Source organism: Anomaloglossus baeobatrachus, chromosome 3, assembly GCF_048569485.1.
Source record: "Anomaloglossus baeobatrachus isolate aAnoBae1 chromosome 3, aAnoBae1.hap1, whole genome shotgun sequence".
In the NCBI taxonomy this organism is placed as follows: Eukaryota; Metazoa; Chordata; class Amphibia; order Anura; family Aromobatidae; genus Anomaloglossus; species Anomaloglossus baeobatrachus.
The window spans coordinates 115,239,692-115,266,396 of record NC_134355.1 but is presented as its reverse complement, the minus strand read 5'-3'; the positions used below and the strand labels follow the sequence as shown (position 1 = coordinate 115,266,396).

At 42.7% G+C, this 26,705-nt stretch overlaps 1 protein-coding gene across 4 annotated transcripts in view; it reads right to left on the bottom strand.

Annotated features, from left to right (window-relative positions):
- Window positions 1–26,705, bottom strand: part of LOC142296126 (ral GTPase-activating protein subunit alpha-2-like) — a 487,199-nt gene that overhangs the window by 8,101 nt on the left and 452,393 nt on the right. For 3 of the 4 annotated variants that reach the window (XR_012751590.1, XM_075339383.1, XM_075339384.1), the window contains one exon: window positions 19,295–19,416. Coding sequence is in view for 3 of the 4 variants with exons in the window: in XM_075339383.1 (XP_075195498.1) it covers window positions 19,295–19,416 (122 nt within the window). In the remaining variant the exon portion in view is untranslated. Of the gene's footprint in view, window positions 1–1,770; window positions 1,802–19,294; window positions 19,417–26,705 lie in introns of all 4 variants that reach the window. The other variant, XM_075339385.1, reaches the window with a different exon arrangement.

The window sequence follows — 26,705 nt, the reverse complement described above, 5'->3', positions numbered from 1 at the left end:
AGCGCCTGCGCGGAGGCACTAAAAAACCCCCAAAGTATTAATCATCCGTGTAGAGATCGCCTACCAATACAAAGTAAAAAAAAAAATCCTTAGCTACATATAAAATAAGAAAATTCTATCATTAACAATTTAAAAAAAAAAAAAAAAAAATATTTAATACATGTATTTTCTACAAGATCGGTAAGATAACTTCTACATCACTATGGCTTTTAAATAGAATCAGAGCCTAAAATGAAGCATTAGATTTTGCAATAATTTTAATTGATTTATAAAACAAATATTAATGACATTAAAAACAAGAAGAAAAAAAGGATAAAAGAAGTATATAGCAAAGGGTGAAAAGCAATAAAATGAAAGAGCAGGTGTGCAATACAAATTCCCCAAAAGCCAGTGCTTGTGAAATCCCTTACTCGTACATACTCTATGGAAAGAATGTACTTTGTCATTACATTATTATTTTTCACTTTCCTTAGGGTAACCACTCACTGATTGTGGCTTAGAAGAGCTCATTATATATAAATGGGACCGATCTTTCCTTACAGACGTGACACGTAGAGGCTTACGCTGCTGCTCGCTGGTTTAGGAGACACTAAATACGATTTGTAACGAGGATGCTGATGGCTGGTATTATAACGAAACTAATACCCAAGTGATAATTATGGATGGACTAAGGATATTGATTATATGGTTATAATTGTCAGGATATATTGTGTAATTAGAGGCACTCCATCTCCAGAAATTTTCCTTATATCCGTCACGACTTGTAGCCCCCTTATAATTTCCAGCGAGGAACACAATTTTATGCATCACTCCTCATAAGAGGCGCGATTTAGTATGCACTTTTGTTTCTTAGCATTCCAAGGAATAATTTAGCGTCCACCCCCCCTTTCCCTTGAGGTTACAGCTTTAGTTCTGATCATTATGCCTTAGACCAGGCTTCCTCTGCGTCCTTCATTATATACAAGTACGCTGTCACTATCTTTCAGTCCTACTGCTGAATTGTAAATTGCCCAGACAAACAAGCAGAGGCAACGAGCCTGCAAAGGTCACACCTGGCGTGTGGCCAGCCTGCTCCCTGCTCGGTACACTATTCCCCTCCAATCTCTAGGTTCATAGCACTCAATGATTCCTCTTCTTTTGTCTGCCTTTCCTCTCCCAGCTGTTCCATTCAGAAGCCCAATCTGCCCTCCCCCAGGAAAGAAAAAAGGGGGAAAAAAAAGGTACTTATTAAGTTTAGCTAACTCAAAGGGCTATAGTAGCACAGCACGTGCCGATTCTTATCTGTGTATCTGCAGATCCGATTCTATGCTTCTTAAGCTTACAGAGGCAACGAGAGAGAGGCAAAAGAAAAAGTAAATGGATTTTAACTCCCATTGGCGCCCCTGCAGCAATTCAAACAAAAGTGCAAAGCAACAAAGACATGTTCCAGTATGGCAGGTGCTGGTGTCAGATTCCGCCCCAAGCAAACAGAAGCAGGAGAAAAGGAAAAAGAATGTGCCTTTCCGTTGAAGCTCAGACATGCAGGGGCAGGGGGAATTACTAATGGTGCAGAGTTATTGTCAGTGCCACTACAGTCAGGTGTTCGTTCCCAATAACACTTGTTTCAGAGAAGCTTCTCTGAGAATTTGTTTTCTTTTAATTGAAAGGGTTTTTTTTGTCTTTTGCGCCCCCATTACAGGCAGCATAATAAGAGCAGATTAGTAAAAGAGAAAAGCCACAGTGAAACAAGCCAGGGTTCCCGGTGCAGCCTCCTATTTGTACAAGTCTTACCTTATTCATAACCGTTAAGACATTTTCTAATCTAAAAGAAAGGAAAGAACAAAGGAAAAAAACAACAACAAGGAGTAAGTACGACACACGAGCTGCATCTGAGCAAGAGCCATAAGCCTAACAAGCTGGCTTGTTTATGAGCGGACACATTGCAGGATAGATATAAGTGGTCAGTCACATTGCAGGATAGATATAAGTGGTCAGTCACATTGCAGGATAGATATAAGTGGTCAGCCACATTGCAGGATAGATATAAGTGAACAGTCACATTGCAGGATAGATATAAGTGGTCAGTCACATTGCAGGATAGATATAAGTGATCAGTCACATTGCAGGATAGATATAAGTGATCAGTCACATTGCAGGATAGATATAAGTGATCAGTCACATTGCAGGATAGATATAAGTGATCAGTCACATTGCAGGATAGATATAAGTGATCAGTCACATTGCAGGATAGATATAAGTGATCAGTCACATTTCAGGATAGATATAAGTGAACACGCACAATTCAGGTAGCCAATCTAATTAGGGAACATTGCAGCAAACAGAAAGGAGTCATTAGATTGACCCTTCACTGTGGTACTGAGAAGAGACTATACATTTGTCAAGTGTACCCCCGTTTCCTGGTGCTCTCCATTTGCCTCCACTGCTGCATTCAAGATGGCCACCACAGTGATCTGGGGAGCAGCAGTACACTGGTAAAGTCTGAACCACCCCTCCCTGGTGTTTCCTCTGCGTTGATCAGACTTTCCATTGCTCTTCATGTCACTGCGGCGGAAAAATTTAAATTTTGGAAGAACAGAAACCGTCTCCGTGGAAGAGACCGTGGCATAAACTGAATCCATCGCGGAGGGCACCTATACAAGGCAAATGTTTAGACACTTTTCAGTGCTGGGGCACTTTAAAGCCTCAGATCATTGGCTCCTGATGTGCTGAATCTTAGGCAGTGCGCTAGTAGCCATTATGGAGTTATAGCCATTTTACAAGTACCTATTTATTATTATAGCGTCATTTATTCCATGGTGCTTTACATGCTAAAAGGGGTATACATAATAAAAACAAGTACAATAATCATGAACAATACAAGCCACAGACTGGTACAGGAGGAAAGAGGACCCTGCCCATGAGGGCTCACAGTCTACATTTATGACACTTAGCACCTGTAAATTCACCACTGGCTGAAAACAACAATTTATAAGCATCTAACACTTTCTTATAATGCTAAAACAAGAAATCTAAACGTTGCACTAAATGCTGCTCAGCCTTTCAAAATATTAATTTTAGCAAAATTGTACAACAAAAATATCGATCTGAAAAGTCATTTTTGAAGTGTGTAACTTATTTTTGAATATTACAGAAGCGAAATCCAGAACTTGACCCCCAAGGCGTTTAGCCCAGCTTCTGGGTCACACTTACCTGTTATTTATATTATATATAGGCTGTATCACTCATTGATAGTTCAATAACTACAATACCAGACCATACCAATCACAAATGTTTCTGCCGGATCAGGCAGAAGGAAGCACGTTCTGAATGCTTACGTATAAAACTGCACCCAACGCTGAATTTTAAATCCATTAATTATCCATTTTCACAAGTGGCATAAAATATTACACACATTTAGATAGCAAGAAGAAAACTGGATAGAATTGGAGAGCTGGGGGTGGAGGGGTGCATTGTTATTTCCGGGAGAAGGCTTCTGGCTGTTCTTCTTTTTTCACTAAGCATTATAGCACAGGAAAAAAGATCACTCCTTTCAAGTCAAAAGGATTAGTTTACATCCTAGAACGCAATATCATAATCCTTCATAATTACAAGCAAACCCACAGGGATGACCAATGTTCTGTACTAGTCACATTTGGCTAGGGATGTTTATTTCATACTTCAGGTTTTCGTATATAGATTAGCAGAAGGAAAAAAATAGTTATATTCCCACGACCTGTTAAAAAACACATTAAAACAACAATATAAAAAACACTAAACCTAACCTCTGGGGCTTCTGTATTGCTCAGCTGGTCTCGGCATAATCTGACCTCTTGTGATGATGTCTCATTCCATGTGACTGCTGCAGCCAATCACAATTACTCAAAGAGGAGGGCCCAGACGCATTCCCCTCATGAATATACCGGACTCCTAAACTAAGTGTCCTGTGTATTATTTGATCATTTCTTTCAATCAAATAGCACAATATTTTAGGGGAAAGTTTTAACTAACAGTTTGATAATAGATCTGCTTAAAGGCATTTTCCCATGAGCAAAGTTATTTTGATCAATAGATCTTCGAATAAAAACAAGTTCAACAATTGAATGTGATTAAAACAAATGCTCCTGTGCTGAGATAATCTTATAAATGTGCCCCTGTCATGTACTATATAATGGCTGTGTCTGACAGGGGAGGAAGCAAAATAGTATGCAAACATTACAGCATGGGACTCTTTCTGTGAGGTAAAACATTGCTTAAAAAAATAGGCAGGGAAATACTTTACCTCACAAAAAGAATCAGCTGTGATCCCATGCTGTAATGTATTTATATTCTTTTCTTTCCTCCCTGGCCCAGGAGCTGGGGTATGAGCAGACCATGTCCCTGTATGGTCAGACACATCCATTACACAGTACATAGCAGGGACACATTTATAACATTATCTCAGCACAGGAACATTAGTTTTTAATCAAATCCAATTGTAGATCTTATTTTTATTCAAAGATCTATTGATTAAAATTAACTTTGTTCATGGGAAAACCCCTTTAAATATTATAGAGTAGCCAAAGACAGTTCAGATCTCAATTCAGTTAAGAACTTCTGGACATAAATGCTTTTTGTTTTTTTCCTCTACATGTAGTCATGTCATGATTTTTGCATCATTTCTTTTCCGGAAAAAAAGCAGTAAACATGGTTGAGACTTGTGAATAAACCTGAAGGACTATATTTACTCTCCATCTTAAAACACTGTCCGCATGGGCAGAGCTAGTGGAGTTGCACTGGTGGTGTTAGTTCCTTCAGAATAGTGTTTGTGGCGGAGCTTCACAGTAGTATCATCGGAAGACTGTATTGTCAGGAGAGCCATTAACTATATTGGTAACTTTAAAACGTTGCATTGCCGATGAGATACGTCGATAGTCCCATGACTGTTAGATTAGAACTGTAGGGTGGTTTTTCTCCACAATTAAGTGAGAATGTGTTCGCACAATGAAGATATAACTAGAGCATAGAAGACCAGGGCACGCCGTGTAACTTACATTTTATTCTACATAAGTATCAAGACTGCAAACTATATTGTAAGGAATGACAGCATCATCCAAGAGACAAGTGGACAACATGCTTCTGTCTCTGCGTAAGGCAAGGCTGGGAGTCAGCATACCGATAGTACACTATTAGGAAAGCCGAGAACAGGGTTTTCTAGAGACAAAAAGTGTCCTGTTGTAGGAAGGCCAGCACCTTCTTTGATGGATGAGAAAAAAGAAGCAGCCTGAAAGGTTTGGAGAAGGGAATGTTTGGGGTGGACAAAGAGAAAAGGTGAGGAGGGGGAGAACAGATGTAGGCACAGAAGGGGAGAAGATATCTAGAAGGGAAAAGGACACAATAGGTCAGAAATGAATGAGGGCAAGAGGGAGGGGGGCTGGAAGGAGGAACAATAGAGCGAAGGGGAACTGACACTGAACAAGAGATCCACTGGGACTGGGGGTAGCAGAAGTCATATTGCTGACGGCTGGAGAGATGAGCAGATGAATTGTTTTACTAGGACGCATTCAATTCTTACTTGATTATGGAGAAAACAATTTAGAAAAATACTTATTGCCAGGACTATCGAAGCAAGATTAACTATTGTAACAAAGGCATCTGTAAAAGTTGCTACTTTATATAATAAAACTTGGAAAAATACTATCCAATTTTGCAAACATCATATTCCGAATAATATAACTGGACCCATACCATAAAACAACAGGCAATTATCACTATAAAATAAATGCAAGGACATGCTGGAAGTGGAAGAATGATGATATATAATTAATCTCCAGCATCCTCCCTCCCTGCCCTCCGCTCCAGACGCCAGCCCACCCTCAAGCTATGACAGCTGTTAAGCAGGGCTCCTCTCCACCCAGGACAGCACTGTGGATGCACAACTGCTGTTCTCTAAACGGTTAAGCCGTGGATAGTCATACACGCTGCAGATCAATTACTCTTACAGCTATGGACTCTGAAAAATAAAAAGTTCTATTTTAGGGCTAAACAACAATTAAATAGTTATCAGTACAACTGAACGTTTTTAATGGCAGATATACAGTACTCCAGAAGATCAGAGGCCGGCCGTAGATGGCCGTAGGTGACTAAAGCCTGCTTTACACATGTCGATATGTCGTGCGATCGCATTTGCGATTGCACTCGCCCCCATCGTTTGTGCGGCACGGGCAATTTGTTGCCCATGTCCCACAAAGTCGTAAACCCCCATCACACGTACTTAACTGTGAACATCCTCTTCCTGAAGGGGTACGGACGTTCGGCATCACAGCGGCCAGCCAATAGAAGCGGAGGGGCGGAGATGAGTGGGACGTAACATCCTGCCCACCTCCATCCTTCCGCATTGCCAGCGGCTGCAGGTAAGCCGCAGTTCATCGTTCCCGGGGTGTCACATGGAGCGATGTGTGCTGCCTCGGGAACAATGAACAACCGGAGCACAGAAGGACGTTCAATTTATAGAAAATGAGCGACAAGTCAACGAGCAACGATAAAGTGAGTATTTTTGCTCGTTCACAGTCGCACGTAGCTGTCACATGCTACGATATGTCAAACGATGCTGGATGTGCGTCACTAACGACGTGAACCCGACGGCATATCGTTAGATATATCGTAGCGAGTAAAGCGGCCTTAAGTCTAGTCTTCTCTAATGTGAAAATACAAGACGTTCGTCCAAGGAATCTTGACTATTACTCTGGTAAAATCCACACTACGAGGCGAAGTTCACTCAAGCATACAAGAAATAGTCAGATTTTCATCCACAAGCATTTTTCTGTAATGTCATCCATATCAAACCAGTTTTCTAAGCAGTTATTAAAATTTACAACAAATACAGGTTCCTCTATTAGATTGTTACGATCTATCTGTAAAATCAGATGCTATGTGGTTGATCCGAATGGAATGATTTTTTCTTTTACACACCCATAGACTTGAAAAGGCAAAACTCATCCAAAATACAGAAGAGACTAGCACAAGCTGAGATTTCTTTTTCTTGTGGACTATCTGTGTAACAAAAAACAATCATGAAAAGTCCAATTGAATAACATTGGTCTAAGTGTGGTCTGTTCTTTTCCACGTACAACACTCAGAGGACAGAAAATACAGTCGTATGAACTTCGCCTAACACAATAGCACTGAAATAATGAGGCCACACAATTTATTTAGGGCATTGATATTTTAAAAGTGTTCCCCTATATGCTATTGTCTGCATCAGTTCTATTGTAGAAGATTTCATTGGGTTACTGATATTTTACTTTAAATTTAAAAGTATACATTTGACAGATGAGTTTTTACTAAATTTTTCATATTGAACTGGGCACAAGATGTAACAGCGGCTGCAGAAAGGGGACTTTTTTTTTCATTATTTTTTTTTTTAACTCAGAGTCAACTACCGTATTACATTCCGTATCAATATGACACATTTGGTGAAAGGACTTCTTTAAAGTACCGTATATGCCGGCGTATAAGACGACTGGGCATATAAGACGACCCCCAACTTCTGCCCTAAAAATATAGAATTTGGGATATCTTGTGATACATACGGTATTCAGTATGCTTCAGTATGCTAAGAGCAGGGGGCCGCACTGTGTGAGGAGGTGTTTTTTTTACTGTCCAGTATAACCAATAGGATTAGTGCAGGGGCGGGGGAGTCACCGGGCCGAGAAAGGATGCGAGGGGAATCTGGCGTTACTGCACTAATCCTATTGGTTATACTGGACAGTGAAAAAAAAACCACCTCCTCACACAGTGCGGCCCCCTGCTATATATCCGCTATATATCCACTGTATATGCTGTATGATATACCAGTACGGGGCCGGGCTGTGTATCGCGTTTCCATAACGACGAGGCAGGAACTTCCCTGCTAGAGCGCTGACGTCAAGGCAGAGCTGCTTGCCTCTGATTGGCCAGCGCTCTGCCATTCAGCAGCAGTGACAGGAAGTTCCTCCCTCGTCGCTATGGAGGCAGAATCCAAGCGTGGAACGGAGTGGAGCGGCGCACTACAGCACCCAGGTGTATATCCGGCGTATAAGACGACCCCCCACTGTAGCCATTATTTTAAGGGGGTAAAAAGTCGTCTTATACGCCAGTATATACGGTATTCTAGATTGCATTGGACTCCAATTGAAAATGTCTTTCATTTAAAGTCTAGTCTGAACATTATCTTATCCCAAGGCTTTAAACATTTCATTACTGAAGAGAGGGGGCGCGGGTTGCAGTAGAGGGTCTTCGCTCCAGTTCGTACTGTTAATCAGTGCTTCTAGTATTAAGGAGAAACACTGCCCAGAATGGGGGCCATACCTGTAGCCCTGCTCCATGTATAATATAGAAGTCTCTTTTGCACCCTAAATTCATATGATTTATTGCATTCAAGGGATTTCAGAGGATCAATAAAAATTTACTTAAAAGTCAGTAAATACCATAAAGTAATGACAAAATAAACATTATTTACCTTTACTAATTTCCTGTTGCTTCAGTGCCTCCTCTTCTTCGTCGGTCTTGGTCTACTTCCCTGCAGCGGCCACGAGCAACTTACACATGTGACTGCTACAGCAGAGGTAGAAGAGACCGGGGAGGAGCACGGAGGAGGCCGTTATTGACTCAAAGCAAACTTTTCTTGACCTTTTAAAAATCTATTGAGAATTTTGACATCCATAACCCTCCTGAGGACATATGAACGTACCCAAACTTTAAAAGTTCAGAACACATATTACAAAAACCCACCAGAGTTTGAGTTTGGATGCTATATAGGCATGCAACCACTCGGGCATCGCTTTCTTGGGTACAATCGGCGCCCAGCCCAGTGCGAGCCGCTTGCATTGTTTGAACAGCTCTCACTGGGTGTAAAATTGTTATTGGATGTAGTGTACAAATCCCCTTCCCCCCAAAAAAAATGCCCTCCCACCCCTGGAAGTGGTGTGTTTATGGCTGGTTGCATATGGGCGGAGACCCAAACTGCCAAATGTGTGACTTCCAATAAGGTTCAGGTCAAGTCCTGGTCCAGAACAGAACAATCTAAAATCCGGCTGAACCCGCAGAACCTGAACTTCCACGGGTCCACTCATCTCTACTCCAGAGTCCTAACTCAAGTTCTAGACACTGGATTCTAATGTTATCATTCAGAAATTAGACTACTTACTGTATATTACCCAAATTTATGCACTGTATCCAGGTTGACCTGCCACTTTTATTGTTCAACTGATCAAATTAGTGCAACCTAATTCATATGTAATAAAATAAGAGCAGATCCTTAGGATGGGACTACTTTGGGAATGTTCGCCTAGTCGTCTTGTACAATACATTGTCACAGTGAATTTTCTTCTAATTTGATTACACATGTGAGGACCAAACGATAAAATAATTGTTGCTAGCACGACGGCGGGATCTAATGAAAACGCAATTCAGCTAATTACATGAAAATTAATATAAAGCCACATAATAATTAGGGCTTCAACATTTACTAACCTCTTGACATGTGAAATAAAAAAATCGTCAACTGGCAAAGATATGCAAATTGTCAACTATATGACCCAACAAACATGTTTATACACACATATAATTATGCTAATGTCCCATAATAGAGCCAAGAACGTGTTTTATCTAACGTGTATTGAAAAGTGACAGAAATATACCTAATTGAGTCAATTAGTGCAATCCTTTGACTGGGGGCGAGATGCCTCGGGCTATGATTTAAAGTGTCTATAGTATCAGAAATGGGCTTGTGTGTTCACAAGTGACAGATTTTGCTGCAGCCGTAAATTAACATATGTGACCCTAGATGATGGATTCATTAAAACAAAAACCCAAACAGGTACATTAGGAAATTGGAAATAATAATCCCTTAGAGGTTCCAATGAACCATACAAATGCAGTAAAATATACACGAGTGCCTGTGGCACTGACAGAGCGGTAAATCTTTGTTATATCTGCGCCCGGAGTAACAGGTAAGAGTCCGTTTACATCTCCTCGTCTTAGGCGCATCCCTACTCTTGGCTTTGCAGATCATTAGCATGCAGAATGACCTCATAGTGAACAGATGTACGCGGAGGCCGCCGTGAATAGATCAGTCCTCTCAGCGGTCGACGGTCCCCATGTAATTAACCCTTTGGAGGTTCCATCTACTTCCCTCCACATAATGATCATGGGCATTGTGCGGAAGCACCAACACTCAGCCTAGAAAGAGCAAATACTTAAGACCATAAACAGCTTGCAAAGCTGTAGTAGCAATTTGCTGAATTAGTGCACGAGTGGCTCCAGGGCTGGCCGTACACATGATCTTTCCCTACAAATATTAAAAGAATTAATCAATTACAAATGATGCAAAAATATCACAGGCTCTTAAGCAACAAGTATTTATCAGTCGGAACCATTGTGTGAGTATCAATCGCATACAGTCCATATTGCCAACGCCATGGTGTTGTAAAAGGGAAAAGAAGTTGTCTAAGGAGATCTACAGTCTTCACTCTGCAGATTATTTTGCCTTTAGAATAAAAAAAAATAATTAGTTCATGACCCCATTTTTGAATGGAGTTACAGTATGGGACATGAAAAGCCCTCATCTTCCTTAGGGTACCTTCACACTTTAGCGATGCAGCAGCGATCCCACCAGCGATCTGACCTGGTCAGGATCGCTGCTGCATCGCTACATGGTCGCTGGTGAGCTGTCAAACAGGCAGATCTCACCAGCGACCAGTGACCAGCCCCCAGCCGGCAGCGACGCTGCGCTTGCACGGAGCCGGCGTCTGGAAGCTGCGGACACTGGTAACGTTACCCGATGTTTACCTTAGTTACCAGCGCACACCGTTTCGCTTAGCGTGTGCAGGGAGCAGGAGCCGGCACTGGCAGCGTGAGAGCTGCGGAGGCTGGTAACGAAGGTAAATATCGGGTAACCACCTTGGTTACCCGATGTTTACCTTGGTTACAGCTTACCGCAGGCTGTCAGACGCCGGCTCCTGCTCCCTGCACATTCAGGATTGTTGCTCTCTTGCTGTCACACACAGCGATGTGTGCTTATCAGCGGGAGAGCAACAATAAAAAACGAACCAGGGCTGTGTGTAACGAGCAGCGATCTCACAGGAGGGGCCAGATCGCTGCTCAATGTCACACACAGCGAGATCGCTAATGAGGTCACAAAAAACGTGACTCAGCAGCGATCTCAGTAGCGATCTCGCTGTGTGTGAAGTACCCCTTAGGCACAATGATCAACATTCATTGCAGTGCTGAAGGAGTTAAATGGTCATGATCATTAGCAAAATCAGTGTTTCATGCACAGTAAAAGTCAACAGATGAGGGCAAGGGTAAAATGTAAAATGCACTACAATAGAAACTGTGGCAAAATTATTGAAAAGTTTTAGTAATGTGGATGAATCAAGAAAATCAATCTGCAAAAAGGGCACTTGTTGATGGACTGTCAAGCGGAGATAGCAGATAGTATATCAGATGGCTATCCATTGTCACCGGTAGCAGGTTTATGCTAAGATGCAATCAAGATAACAGAAGGGAGGAAAAAAAATCCAAACAACTCCACTCCAATTGACTTAAAAATAAGAGAACTGAAATCAAATGGTAGATGCTTCTGTGGTCACAAGAAACCAACACTGTCTGTTCCAGTCAATAAAACAAAGCTTTTTATCCATCAAAGCCTAATCTCACACCACAACCACCGGAGAGGAGGCAGCGGGTTCTGACAGCCCTGCGGAGGTAGTGTGCACAGGACACAGAGAACTCATGGCAGGGAACTGCAGCTTGGGAGAGGACACAACAACCCAAAAGCTACTTATTGACTTAAAAACAATGTCATGAAGGTTCCAAAAAGCGCTTTATAACTGGAAAGACCTAATAGGCTGGTGTACTTACACTGAATATGAAGCTAGTGTAGTTACTAACAATAATGCGTTTGGGAGTTTTCCAGCCTGATGTTAAAACGTGCTTTCCACTATACCAACACCGATCCATAAGGAAGGTCATCAACATCAGAAAATGGAGGTCCAATACTGATTAGTTGCTAGTAGGATGTAAACATTGTGATGGAGCCAAAGGCTAGCGCTCTGTCACACTGTTTAGTAGCCACTCTCTGGTACTACAGATCAGCTCCATTCCTTTGAACAGGAGCTGATCAGCAATAGTGTACTGCCCCTGCAGCAGTCTGACTGCTCGGATCCGGGGTTGCTGTGGCTCGAGGGTCTCCGGACCCAGGGACTTGCAGCCGCTCGAAGAAAATGAAAGGGGGTTATTTACAGGGGATTAGTGTTTGTGACGCCACCCGTGGTTCGCGGTAAGGGGAGTACCGCCCCTACCGATGGGAGTACCCGGGGGAGATGGAATGGGGCAGCCAGATGACGTTCCCTCCACGGGTAGGGGAGGCCCCGGGACTCTGGGCGGTGAAGGTGTAGGGAAGCGTAGTGCAGGCCAGGCGGGCAGACTCAGGGGAGAGCAGCATACTCACTCAGACCGTGTGGATGTTGATGTGACCATTAAGTAGACTCTGACACAGGAGTAAACCAAGACACTCTGGGTAGCTCATCCGGGAATCCGTCTCCGTTGGTATTGCTGGCGGTCTGGAGACTGCCTCCATGCCTGAAGCTGTCGGGGTCCCACTCCCTATAATTAAATGGAGGGGCTGTGCTCTTGATGGCTGATACTTGGGATTTCAGTGGGCCGCATAAGCTGGAAAGCCTTATCCCCCTTGTTGTGTTGGTGCCTTCGATCTCTGAGCTCTTGGGGAAAGTTCATAAAGAGACTATTCTCCACAGGTTAATTATAAGGTTGCGTGAAGCTACTCCCTGATCTAGGGACCAGTACCCTGCCATGCTCGGTACCGGTCCAGTTACTAGATTTTCCGGTGCCGACCGTTCTCCAAAACTAAGTCTGGGCACCTTTCTCCAATACTCTGCGATCAGGTCTTTGACTCCTCCGGTCCCAGACCACCGTCTGCGACCTATGCAACATTTCCCAGGGAGCTCCAACTCCCTCAGCTCCTCACTCTCTGAGTTATACTACTCAACTATGTTCCTCTCACCAGTCTGCCTGACCCCTAGGCGGGTGGCTCTTTTCCAGCTAGACCACCCACTGGTGTGGTGTGAGGTGTGGCTAGGATCTGAATGCTGATGGAAGCAATACCAATAGTTAGGATCCCAGAACCATGGAGGGTGAGTTCAGCACCATAAGAGAAAGGAGTGCAGTTCCCTGTGACACCCTGATTAGGTCAGGGGCATCACAATAGCATCTAATATTGAGGATTATAAAAATGAAGTGAAAAGTCCTTTAAAACGAGCTCCAGCTAAATTTAATATCAGATGGGAAAACTTTAAAAATTACCTTCATCATAACTTCAACAAAGGAACGGCCTGAGGATGAAACAAGTGTCTCCCATTTGTAGCTGTGTAAAAAAATCTTTATTGTTAAAGGGGTTGTATGGCCAAGGGGCTCAAGTCTGCATCGCTCTGTGTGGAGGCAGACTTGCGAATCCTCACAGTGTACGCACGGGGAGGATTCTCTGGTGCCAGTGCCAAGAGCGGGTGGTGATGTAACAATGAGTATGAGATTTTCAGACTTCTGGACACATTCTGACTAGAAGTACTCACTTGTATTGAGTAAGGCCTCACATATTTAGCTGGCACATGACCACATGTATCTAAAGTGCATACTTGTCATCACACACCTGCCCGGTCCAAGTTCTGGCAATAGAGAATCCTGGCAGCGTGTGCACTGTGACGATTCACAAGTCTATAGCCACACAGAGACTGTAGATTTGTACCCTTTGGCTGGAAAACCCCTTTAATGCACAAGTAAAGAGAATCTGTCACCAAGTTTTTGCTCCCTCATCTGAAAGCATAATAATGTAGAGACAGAGACCCTGATTCCAGCGATGTGTCACTTACTGAGCTGTTTGCTATCATTTTGATTTAAATCAATGTTTTCTCTGCTGCAGATACAGCAATTATACAGAGCTCATGAATATGCTGGACTACCTGGCAGCACACCAAGTTATTCTGTAATGATAATTCACTGCTGATTAATCAGTGATTTTATCAAAACTACAGTAAACAACCTAGTAAGTGACATCACTGGAATCAGGATCTCTGCCCCTATATCATGCTGCTCTCAGATTAACTGTTAAAAACCCGTGGACAGATTCCCTTTAAGAATTTGCTACCAATTTCAATTAGAAGTTAAAAGTGTTGTCCCCTTTAACAAAATCTTAATTTCCGGTTGCACTTGGTTACATAATAACAAACTGCTGAGTCACCGGTGCTTATCTTGATGTCCAGTTTTGGCTCTGGTGCTGATGTCACATCGAAAATATTTCAGCCAATAAATGAGCTTAGCGGCCCTGCCCATGTAGGCAGAACACTCCCCGCAGGGCTGCTGAGCTCACTGATTGGCTGCTGAGTTGTTGGCATGATGCCAGCACTATAGCCAATTCCGGACACGGGAGCAGTGCCAGGGACTCAGCGCTGGACTTGGGGGTGCTAACTAAAGTGCAACTTGGTTTTTTTAACAGCAAAGTGAAGCCTAAAACTAAGACTTTCACAAAAGGGGACTACCCGTTTAAGTAAACTGACATAAGACAATAAGCCTTGTGGTTTAGGATGGCTTAGAGTGGTCCACATACAATACATAGTCTCATCATGGCCCCTGCGTGGCTAATCACAAAGCTTCACCAATATGAACATTTTTCTTCCTAAATAATGAGTAGGGGAAAATTGATTTCAAGCCAAGTACACACCAGCTAATAATGGAAGTTTTTTTTTTCTTCTAATTATTTGAGTTGTTCAAAATTTGGCAGAAAGTTCAAATGCAAAAAAAAAAAAAAAAAGAACAAAAAAATAGTTTGCACCTGTCCCACTTCTATTAACTATGGAGGGTGGGAATAAAGAGAATGGGAGCAAATGAAAAGCCTTAACTTCAGCGCTTTCCAATGTTGCTTAGTATTCCAGTTCAACAAAGATAAATAGAGGCCATCCCAATGTTTCTTGACGCCTCTCCAGGAAGCAGGGCACGATTATGTAAATAGCATCGGTTCCCCTTACTTCTGCCAGCTTGCTTATCTCCAAAGCCTTCTGCCTGCTGCTACTGGCGACCAATACAAGTGTATGCACACAGCTCTTATCTCTGAACAAAGCTCGAGAAAGGCACAAGGACGGAGGCCAGCAATGTTGGACAGTGACGCATGGCTGATTCTCTGTACGATTTATTTAACCGAATTTAATTTCTTTTCTTCACGACTGCAGTTTTGATCAGAGATATTTATGAACTGTGCCAAATGGGAGATTAGAAAAGCAAGATGTCTAGAAGCGCAGTTATTAATTAAACTGAAGGAGGGAGAGGAGGGTTTTTATACGGCTAATGACGGACATGTATCTGTGCTGATGAATTTCATTTAAAGTGAGCAGACTGTCGCCAGCCCATTCCCTAAATGTGAAAAGCCGATCACAGCTTTCTGTGTATGAAGGAAACAGAAGAAAATAACTTGTCCTGCCCTTAGGCCTGTATGACCGGCTGGAGACAATCACACAACGAAACGTTCCATGTGGACTACTGGTCACAATGGCTACTAAGAGCTAAAGGGAGTCTGATCCCTACATAGTCTGCTGTCCTGACCCAATATAGAGAATGGTGAAATCAGTGCACATATACGCAGGGTGATGGTTATGCAGGGTGCACTAAAGTGTAATCCATATTTAATGCCCAGGGCAACCCAATTTAAAATGCCCAAGCGGCAGCCCCTTTATGTACAGGGTGATTTGAGTGACAGTTCTAAAGGCCACAGAGCGAAGAGGCCGGGGAGTGTTTGAGGAAAACTCCAGAACGGACAACTACCTGGGCACTTCACATCACCATACCGGAAGCATTAAAGGGAATCTGTCACCTGTTTTTTGCCACCTAATCTGAGATCTGCAAAACATAGGGGCAGACACCCCGATTCCAGCGGTGTCACTTACTGGGCTGTTTAGTGTAGTTTTGATAAAATCCTGTTCAATCAGGACTACTTGGCATACTGCCAGATAGTCCAGCACATTCATGAGCTCTATTAACTGCTAGATCTGCAGCAGAGAAAACATTGATTTTATCAAAATTACAGCAAACAGCTCAGTAAGTGACACATCGCTGGGATCAGGGTCTCTGTCTCTAAATTATGCTGCTCTCAGATGAGGGGCAAAAATCTGGTGACAGATTCCCTTTAACACATGGATTATTTTTAATACAAATCAGAATGACCATCACCCCAGATTTGCTTATACTGCTTCCCACATTTATATAAACGCTATTACCAGGTTTAAGGGATCAAACAGACATTTCCTATAAAGAAAACCTAAATAATATTTTAAAATGGGCTGTCTCACTTTGTACATTTATCACCCATCCTCACAGTATGATAATAATGGATTGCCTGTGATCTATTGATAGCTAAATCCAGAATGCCAAGTCCTAAGTTCCTAGTAGTGAAGAATTTGAGTGAAAGTATGATGGAGCATGTGCCGGACGCTCCAATGTCTACAGCTAATAGAAACAGCGGGCGGTGTACTCGGCTGCCTCTGATCTGCGGAGGCACTAAGAGAGTGGAATCCAGTTATAACCTATACTGGCAGCAGAGTCTCCAGCATTGCACACTGACTGGATGCAGCCACTGTTCAGCATCCACATGTGGGGGGGGACACAGCGGAGAAGAATTCACGTGGCTAAAATCACAAGACCACCGCCAACTTGAGAGCTATAGACCAAACTCTGCCACTATCCAGTGATTACAGTCAGTCTATAGGTCATGAGGTCTAAAAGTGGAGGTTTGGAATAAGGTGATGCGCCGACTTTTGGAATTTTTAGAATTTTACTAGAAAATTGGCTAAACCATTTCATAGTCTGGTGCAACATCAGTTCTTAAAGGGAACCTGTCATCAGAAATTTCGCCCAAAAGCTAAAAGCTTCCCCCTCTGCAGCTCCTGGGCTGCATTCTAGGAAGATCCCTGTTATTATTGTGCCCCATGTGAGACCAAAATAAAGCCTTTATAAAGTTCTACCTTTTTGTATGCAGCTTCTGTAAATGTGTCACGGGGGCGGGCTTTCTGGCGTCCGTTATTCTGCCTCCTGGTCCTGTATGCCGCCCCCATCGCTCCTTTCCATATCTGATGCACCGCCCACTGTTCCAGCCATCCCCGCGCATGCCCAGTGCCAGTCTCACAGGACTGAGCAGTGTGACCGCTGGTGACATGTGCGCAGGCAAGTGATTATGGGCGGGACTGTGACTGTTATCAGCAAGTACCCGCCCATAATCTCGTGAGCGCGCAAACCTCTCCAGCGGTCACACTGTACTCAGTGTAGATGCTAGACTGTATGGGCTGCTTCCAGGGATGACGTCCCTTTGTCATGTGATAGTATTTTGAACACGCCCCTATCACATGACAAAGGGACGTCATCCCTGGAAGCAGCCCATACAGTCTAGCATCTACACTGAGCTCAGTGTGAATGCTGGAGAGGTTTGCGCGCTCACGAGATTATGGGCGGGTACTTGCTGATAACAGTCACAGTCCCGCCCATAATCACTTGCCTGCGCACACGTCACCAGCGGTCACACTGCTCAGTCCTGTGAGACTGGCACTGGGCATGCGCGGGGATGGCTGGAGCAGTGGGCGGTGCATCAGATATGGAAAGGAGCGATGGGGGCGGCATAGAGGACCAGGAGGCAGAATAACGGACGGCAGAGAGCCCGCCCCCGTGACACATTTACAGAAGCTGCATACAAAAAGGTAGAACTTTATAAAGGCTTTATTTTGGTCTCACATGGGGCACAATAATAACAGGGACCTTCCTAGAATGCAGCCCAGGAGCTGCAGAGGGGGAATCTTTTAGCTTTTGGGCGAAATTTCTGATGACAGGTTCCCTTTAACTTGCTTAAAGCTCTTGTGGTTGACTGCATGGAAAACCTGCCGGCCATTCTGCCGGAAAGATGTCCCGGAGGAGCAGAGGCCGTTATAGCAAAGTTTTGAGATAGGATTTGCACTAAGCGGATATGGACGTTTGGAAAGTGACCACCTACTGATGGCCATTATTCTTACATCCTCATACTGGTTCTTCGCTCTTATATAACCGTGTCCTGAATATCTTACCACTGGAAGCCATTCCATATCTTATACTGCACATTGTAATGCCTCCAGATTTGTCAGTGTGCGTATTAGTGTTGAATGAATATAATGTATATTAGCTATATATGTCCTGAGCTTAATATAAGAATAGATAGTGGCAATTAAAGAACATATACCAGGTCAACAACTAATACCTGCAATATAAAGACATGGCCATAAACACATAGGGAGAAGCAGCAGAGAAAAAGCAAGCAATTAATGAGCCCAGCAGGAGGCCAAACACAGGGGGAATTCAGCTACATCCCAATTTTAACTAGAATGACCCACGGTTCCATTAAAATCTGAAAACTATAAAACCAGAGATGACATATAAAGACAGACGTATAGAACATTGCTCTCACATTTGTTTCTAGCAGATTTGAGAAGCCATAAAACCTTACGATTGTCCTATGAGCCATCACCCAAACATTCCTGATTCATTAATCCCTGACCCCGGTGTCTGGGCAGTATAATCCCTGTTTAGCATTAGCAGAAACGACTTCTACTGTGATGGCCAATCTGTCCTCTACATTCAGCCCGGCATCCAAACCCAAAGAAAAGGCAAGCAGAAATGCAGACTTTTCTACTCAGCACTGTACCTTTAGCATGCGATATAAACTGTAGACCACTGGCAAAAGAAAGCAAATTAAGCTTGCCAAGTAAAAAAAAAAAAAAAAAATAAAGAACTGGCAAAATATAACAAGTGTCGTGTCAGAGATATAAGTATGATCCCCATCATTTACTGAAACAAAGAGGCAAATATACTTTTTCTGATAAAACACAAAAGATAATATTAAGTGTCCTGCCATCACCAGTAGGGGGAGCTGAAGAGCAGGACGCATACTGATTATATACACGGTGAGTTATAAGTGGTATATTTTATTGTACACATGTGATTTTTGTTCACGAATGGATATTCATTTCAAACTTCTGGACTAAAAACCAACAAAAAATATACATTTCTGTTACTGCATGGTATTTTCAGGTTTTCCATATGCCTATTTATCCAGCACTCATGTGTTTTTTCAAAGACTGAATTGCCATTCATTTTTATGTTGCTCTGTAATTAGAACAAGTATATAAAAAGTTCTCTATAGGTCATTAGGGGGAAACACAATTCTAATAATGTCCAGTAAGATCATATACTAATGTGTACAGACAGTAATACTCACCTAAGCCAACCAGGGAGTAACTGGGGGTCGGAGAGAACACTTGAGCGGCAAAGTCTTCGAACGTCATCACCTCTCTGTGATTCTGAATTATTGCTTCAAGGTACAGAGCCCTTTCCTCGTAGCTGGAGCGATGAAGTTAAGGAAACATCAAGAATGGATCAGAACAACAAAAAGTTACAATGCACTGTATGTGAGGAAAAAAACATCAATATAAAAACAAAAAGTTACAATGCACTGTTTAGATGATTATATACCGGTACATAGTGTGGGGGAAAAAACATCAATATAAAGACAACAGAAGTTACAATGCACTGTTTAGATGATTATTATATACAGTACAGACCAAAACTTTGGACACACCTCATCTCTAGAACAACTGTTAAGAGGAGACTTTGTGCAGCAGGCCTTCATGGTAAAATAGCTGCTAGGAAACCACTGCTAAGGACAGGCAACAAGCAGAAGAGACTTGTTTGGGCTAAAGAACACAAGGAATGGACATTAGACCAGTGGAAATCTGTGCTTTGGTCTGATGAGTCTAAATCTGAGATCTTTGGATTCAACCACCGTGTCTTTGTAGAAAAGGTGAACGGTTGGACTCCACATGGCTTGTTGCCATCGTGAAGCATGGAGGAGGAGGTGTGATGGTGTGGGGGTGCTTTGCTGGTGACACTGTTGGGGATTTATTCAAAACTAAAAAGGCATACAGAACCAGCATGCCTACCACAGCATCTAGCAGCGGCGTGCTATTCCATCCAGTTTGCGTTTAGTTGGACAATCATTTATTTTTCAACAGTACAATGACCCCAAACACACCTCCAGGCTGTAAGGGCTATTTGACTAAGAAGGAGAGTGATGGGGTGCTACGCCAGCTGACCTGGCCTACACAGTCACCAGACCTGAACCCAATCGAGATGGTTTGGGGTGAGGTGGACCGCAGAGTGAAGGCAAAAGGGCGAACAAGTGCTAAGCATCTCTGGGAACTCCTTCAAGACTGTTGGAAGACCATTTCCGGTGACTACCTCTTGAATCTCATCAAGAGAATGCCAAGAGTGTGCAAAGCAGTAATCAAAGCAAAAGGTGGCTACTTTGAAGAACCTAGAATATAAGACATATTCTTATTTTTTTCACAATTTTTTAAGTATTTCATTCCACATGTTTAAATTCATAGCTTTGATGCCTTCAATGTGAATCTCCAATTTTCAGAGTCATGAAAATAAAGAAAACTCTTTGAATGAGGAGGTGTGTCCAAACATTTGGTTTGTACTGTATATATACATAATGTGGGGAAGAAACAATATACAAACAACAAAACGTTACAATGCAGTTTAGATGATGAATATATACATATAATGTGGAGGAAAAACATCAATATAAAAACAACAAAACGTTACAATGCACTGTTTAGATGGTAAATACAGTATATACTGTACATACATAATGTGTGTGGGGGAAGCAATATTAAAACAACAAGCCAAACTTCATGTCACAAAACAGCGGAATACAACAAATTCCATTAACACAACACAGTTTTTAGCATTTAAACAAGTATAAAAATAATAATAATAATAATCTTTATTTCTATAGCGCCAACATATTCCGCAGTGCTTTACAATTCAGAGCTCTATATACGAAATTTTGTGAAATTGGTATATTTTCAGGATCTTATTTTTATATTCTCAGATCAATCGAGCAAATATCAAAACGCGTCTCTAGCTGTTAATTTATTCAGGTCGTTGCATCAAGTGCTTTGGTGGAAATTAAAAACTTTTCCGTTACACAAAAGGTTAAATGACATGGGCCTGATTCAATGCAGCCCAAATTCTATGAAGAGCCCGTACAAGTAGCTGAGTGACAAGTAAACGCTGGCAGCGTACGGCCGCTTGTCTGGGCAGTTTTATGTGCTGCTGCTGCGGTCATTACTGGCTGAACTGGTTAATGAATGAGCTTCCAAACTTGCTTGGAGAGGAGACACACGCCCAAGCCCTTTTCTAAGGGGAAGGAATGATGCCATTCACAGCTCATTACAGGCATGCTTATTCTGCGCAGAGCTTGGCTGTTGCCAGGGCTGAGCGCTGCACACTGCCACAGCAAGCCTCTGGTCCTGTAAACAGCGGGATACGAGGCTTGAGTGGCCGTCTGGCGGGCAAGCACTCTGACACTAAGCTGGCACGTGCTGGAACAGCAGGAGCAGGCTACTGCGTGACAAATTACTGAAAGAGCCCAGCTAAACTTATGTCACACTGCCACCTGAGCCACGGACCTCTCCGGGCCGGCCATCTTTCTGCAATTCATTGGTCACCTTTTTTTCTGTATTCTGCTGAAAGGTCAGTTTAAAGATGTACTACCTATAAAATAGCGTCTAATACTCGTACAAGCTATAAATCATCTTCTAACAGCTCAGTACATAAGTCTTGTATCTAGCCACCCACCTACGTCATATTTATCCAATCATTCATCTATCTCATATTACACTATCTATTTGATATCTATCTACTATAATCTGGTAACTTAGTCTTTGAATTTATCCATGATTCTTATAAAATGTATTCACTTATATAGCGCCTTTAAAGGGACTTGTTACCAGGTTTTTGCCACCTAATCTGAGATCAGTATGATGAAGGAAAAGAGACCCTGATTCCAGTGATGTGTCACTTACTGCACTGCTTAGTGTAGCAATTATAAAATCACTGTTTAATTAGTAGGAGTTTATCATTACAGGACTACTTGGCGTGCTGTCAGATAGTCCAGCATGTTCATGAGCTCTGCATAACTACTAGATCTGCAGCAGAGAAAACAGAGATATCATCATATTGACAGCAAACAGCTCAGTAAGTGACATCGCTGGAATCAGGGTCTCTGCTCTACATTATGCGGTTTTCAGATGGGGGAGCAAAAACCTGTTGACAGATTCCCTTTAATTCCACAGTGCCTACATACATCAGTAACACTGTCCCTATTGGGGCTCACAATTTAAATTCCCTATCAGGAGGATTTTGATGTGTGGGAAGAAATTGTAAAAACCCAGAGGAAACCCATGCAAACATGGAGAGAACATACAAACTCCTTGTGGGATTTGAACCCAGGACCCCAGAGCTGCAAGACTGCAGTGGTAACCACTGAGCCACATCCATCTGACCATTATAGAAATGTGTTGTTTTTTTTTTTTTAATGTAATATTTCAATTATTTTTATTTATTATGTTCAATTTTATAGCGCTATTATCCACAGCTCTTTACAGACACCATCACTGTCCTAAATCGGGGCTCAAAATCCAAGACTGAGGCCACACAGGGATTACTGCGAGTCCTCACATGATACTCGGCACACGCTCGCAGCACAGCGGGAGCCAAGTTTCATGTGACTGTGGTCCGATCGGATCATAGTTACGGAGGGAAGGGCAGGCGCTGCAGAGGGGAGGGCAGGCGCTGCAGAGGGGAGGGCAGGCGCTGCAGAGGGGAGGGCAGGCGCTGCAGAGGGGAGGGCAGGCGCTGCAGAGGGGAGGGCAGGCGCTGCAGAGGGGAGGGCAGGCGTTGCAGAGGGGAGGGCAGGCGCTGCAGAGGGGAGGGCAGGCGCTGCAGAGGGGAGGGCAGGCGCTGCAGAGGGGAGGGATTTATCTCCCTATCTCCTCCGTTGCCGGCTGATGCGAGAATCGCACTGCACTCGCATGACACCGGTGTACTGCGAGTTCAGTACGATGTTTCTCTCGCCCCATAGACTTGAATGGGTGCGAGTGGAACAAAATCCTATTCCACCCGCAGCATGCTGTAACTGTTTTCTCGGTCCGATTAGGGCTGAGAAAATAATTGCTCATGGGAGCAGCCCCGTAGAGTAATATTGGTCCGAGTGGAATGCGATTTTTTATCACATTCCACTGCTCCATATTACTCGTGTGTGCTGACCCATTCCCCATCAGTACGTCTTTAAAGTTTGGGAGAAAACCAACGCACAATTCATACTACCTTGTCATTAGCACACACATTTCCATAACAAACACCCTGCAATGCAGTGATCTGTCCATGGTGCTGAAACAGACAAGAGTCCTGCACAGATATTAATGTATTTATTCCGGATACTTTCAAACATCGCACGACACCCATCACACGATCAAGCTATAAGAAAAGCACGGACGGATCACACACTGCAATGAGTTCTACTAAACGACTGTTTCTTTCATAAGCTGCTTAACTTTAATATTGTTTCAATCCTCCTCAGCATCTGCTACTCAGATTTTGTCTTTTTTTTTTCTCTTTTCTTTTTTTAAATTAAAGAAAAAAACAAAAAAAAACAACAACAAAAAAAAAACAGGATAATTTATCAATGGGGGTTACCGGAGCGGTGTGCCTGAATACGGCTTTTTGCAGAACTTTTGTGTGACTGAGCGGCTCATTCAGCGTTTGTACTCGAAGGAATTCTAAGGTGCTCGGTCTCAATGACAATAAGAAAGTAAATTAAAATGTTTCTTCGGAAAAAAAATAAAAAAAGCTTCAAAACAGAAAAGCTATTCATTTCAACTTCATTATTTCTCATCACTGAACGAGTCCCCAAACCTCCCCCAATTTCCAGAGAAGACCGAAACATTAACATTCCACTTTTCACATCGCTATGGCCCCGTTTTATCAAAATAATTTACATGTGAACATGGAATATTCTTCAACACATCAGAACACAAAGATGACAGGGGAGAGAAGACTGAAGGGAATAAACATTAATCGCAAAATGCTAATTTATTCTAATATACACCTGTTCCATGATACGGAAACGGAGACAACAAGGGTCGGAAAAATAAAAGAAGCAAATTATTTTCTTTATCGGAAGGTAAACAATCGGTGGGGGGCAGGAAGGGGGCCGTAACAAGGGCGCACGCCAGGATTTCAAAGGGCTGGAGTTTAAAAGGAAACAAAGATGATAAAGTGGCTGACATTCCAATAATTTATACAGGCCATTCAGTGTTTAGATTGCCTTACCACTAGACTGTGATTAGATAAATATATTAATATGGATACAACCAAGAGATGATACAAGTCAGTGTGGTCATTCTTAAAGAGCCAGGCCTGCAGTGTAAAGCATGGAAAAGTGAAAAAAGGCAAAGCTCAATTCAATGACAATTGGTGGATTTCAGACAACTGCAACTATCAATTGGACAGTGACGATCAAACGTAGGTCATCAAACCATGACTGAATGTAGAGTTATGAAAGCAAGGTCTTATAACGCAACTGTGCTATGGCTCATACCTACCTTCATACTTCTACAGCTGTGCTTTACTAGTACAGAGCGGTGATCTGTGACTTCAGGTTAGCTATAATGCCTACAGGGAGTCTGCGGTAGTCTTGGACACACCCCCAGCCTGACGATTTGTCCAAGCTGTTACTTTGCCCCTCCCTCTGCAGTTCTGCCTCCTCAGATTGGCTGCTGTGTGTAAACACATCTATCACAGGCAATGCTGTAAATCAGTACACGGACAGCCAATTTCTATTGCAGTCATTGAAAGAATGATTATACCGTATAGAGGAGAAAATCATTATCAGTTACCTGCCCCACGGAGTCATGAACCTATGGATGAAATATGAGGGTCCCTTTTTGAGGCCTTTTCCAATAACTACAGTTAAATGGAACCTGTCATGTGGCTTATTGATATTAAACTGCCTCTAATGTGTTGTAAATGATGCAATGTGCATCCCTAACATAGTTAAAAAATAATTATATATATTTATGTTTAAAACAAACAAACAACTGTATGTGTGAATGCAGGGCATCTGTAGGTTTCAGTCATAGAGGCGGCACTTTTGCTGGATTCAGTCACTGTTACTAAGTTCAGGCATGATTCTTCTTTTAACCACCAATTCTCCTCTACTGAGATCCACCCATTATGGTCACATGGTCATGACCTCACCACAGGTCCTTCACCACGACTTCTCTGCTGATCACTACAGGTCCTTCAGCACCTCTTCTCTGCTGAGCTCCATCTATTACAGTCACATCGTTGTGAAATCAGTACAGGTCCTTCACCACCACTTGTCTTCTGCTGATCACCACAGGTCCTTGACCCTCACTTCGCCTCTGCTTATCTCCGGAGCTCAGCATTGGAGAAGTGATGGTGAAGGACCTTTGGTGATGTCACGACTATGTGATCATAATGGGCGGAGCTCAGCAGAGAAGTGCGGTGAATGACCTTTGGTGAGATCATGACCATGTGACTATAATGGTTGGAGTTCAGCAGAGAAGTGGTGGTGAAGGTCCTGTGGTGTAACCAATTACACTGAGGGGTGCCGTAACTAATTTCCAAAAAGAACCGTGACTGAACTTGTGTGACAGTGATTAAACCCAGCAAAAGTGCAGCCCCTATGACTGAACCCTAAGGTATGTACTGCAATCACCTAAGCACATGAAGTCATTTTTTTTCTTTAAACCATGTTAGTGATATAGATTGCATCGGGGTAGCTTAATATAAAATTAAAAAAAACCCAACATGATAGGTTCCCTTTAAGAATTAGAACAGCCTACTGATTTTGATGCTGAAGGAAAACAAAAATAAAAACCTTCAGCTAGTTGTTAGAGGATGAAAACTTCTTCAGATAGATCAGGTGTCTCCAACCTATGGCTAACGGGCCTGTGATGTGTGGCTCGCTGCTGTTTTCTAGCTCTGTGCATAAGCAACAGATCTAGCAAACCGCTATGAAGAGCCGGTTTCCAGAGGGTGACTTTTGTGAGTAGCCCATCATGGAAGAGCGAAACTAATTGGGGGGTAAGGTTGGAACCCTGGATCCTAGTATACTGCCTCTGTGTGATTTTTGTGGAAAAGCTTTGGCTGTCATAATACCGGTAATGGGGGCTCTGGGTGTCACTACTGTAAGGGGGCAGGAGCTGGATGGGGACCTCTGAGATAGTGGGGTGAGAGATATACACTCCCTAATAGGTAGAACTGGTGGATATGAGTATCTAAACATTACAACACTTATACATGCTAATAAAACTATTTTCATTGGCCTTATAGGGCAAACAACTCTTGTAAAGGGGAATCTCCCACCTAGGATGCCCCTCTGCTGGCCGCTAAGAAAAAGTGGCTCTTGTTATTGTGTGACCAGCCAGTCTATTATTCCACTATTAGGCAACAACCGGTGATTGGAGAAGTATAGTTTCTGTATGGTTACAGGCATGATTTAATGTTGGTTTGTAATACTATACTTTCAACTTGAGGCCATTTAATTTTCCAAAAATTTAGGGGACTTTTCAGAAGCACCAGACCTGTAAATCATACAATCGTGGTTGCAAATTGATCTGAAATAACTGATACATATTTGGCCATAGAGATTGGTTTGCTGTAACATAATAGAGATTTACTGCAATTCTACAGAATGTCTCAGTAATGGACATAAAAGAATTAATTGAAGTAGACGGAAAGGTTTTAAAAGA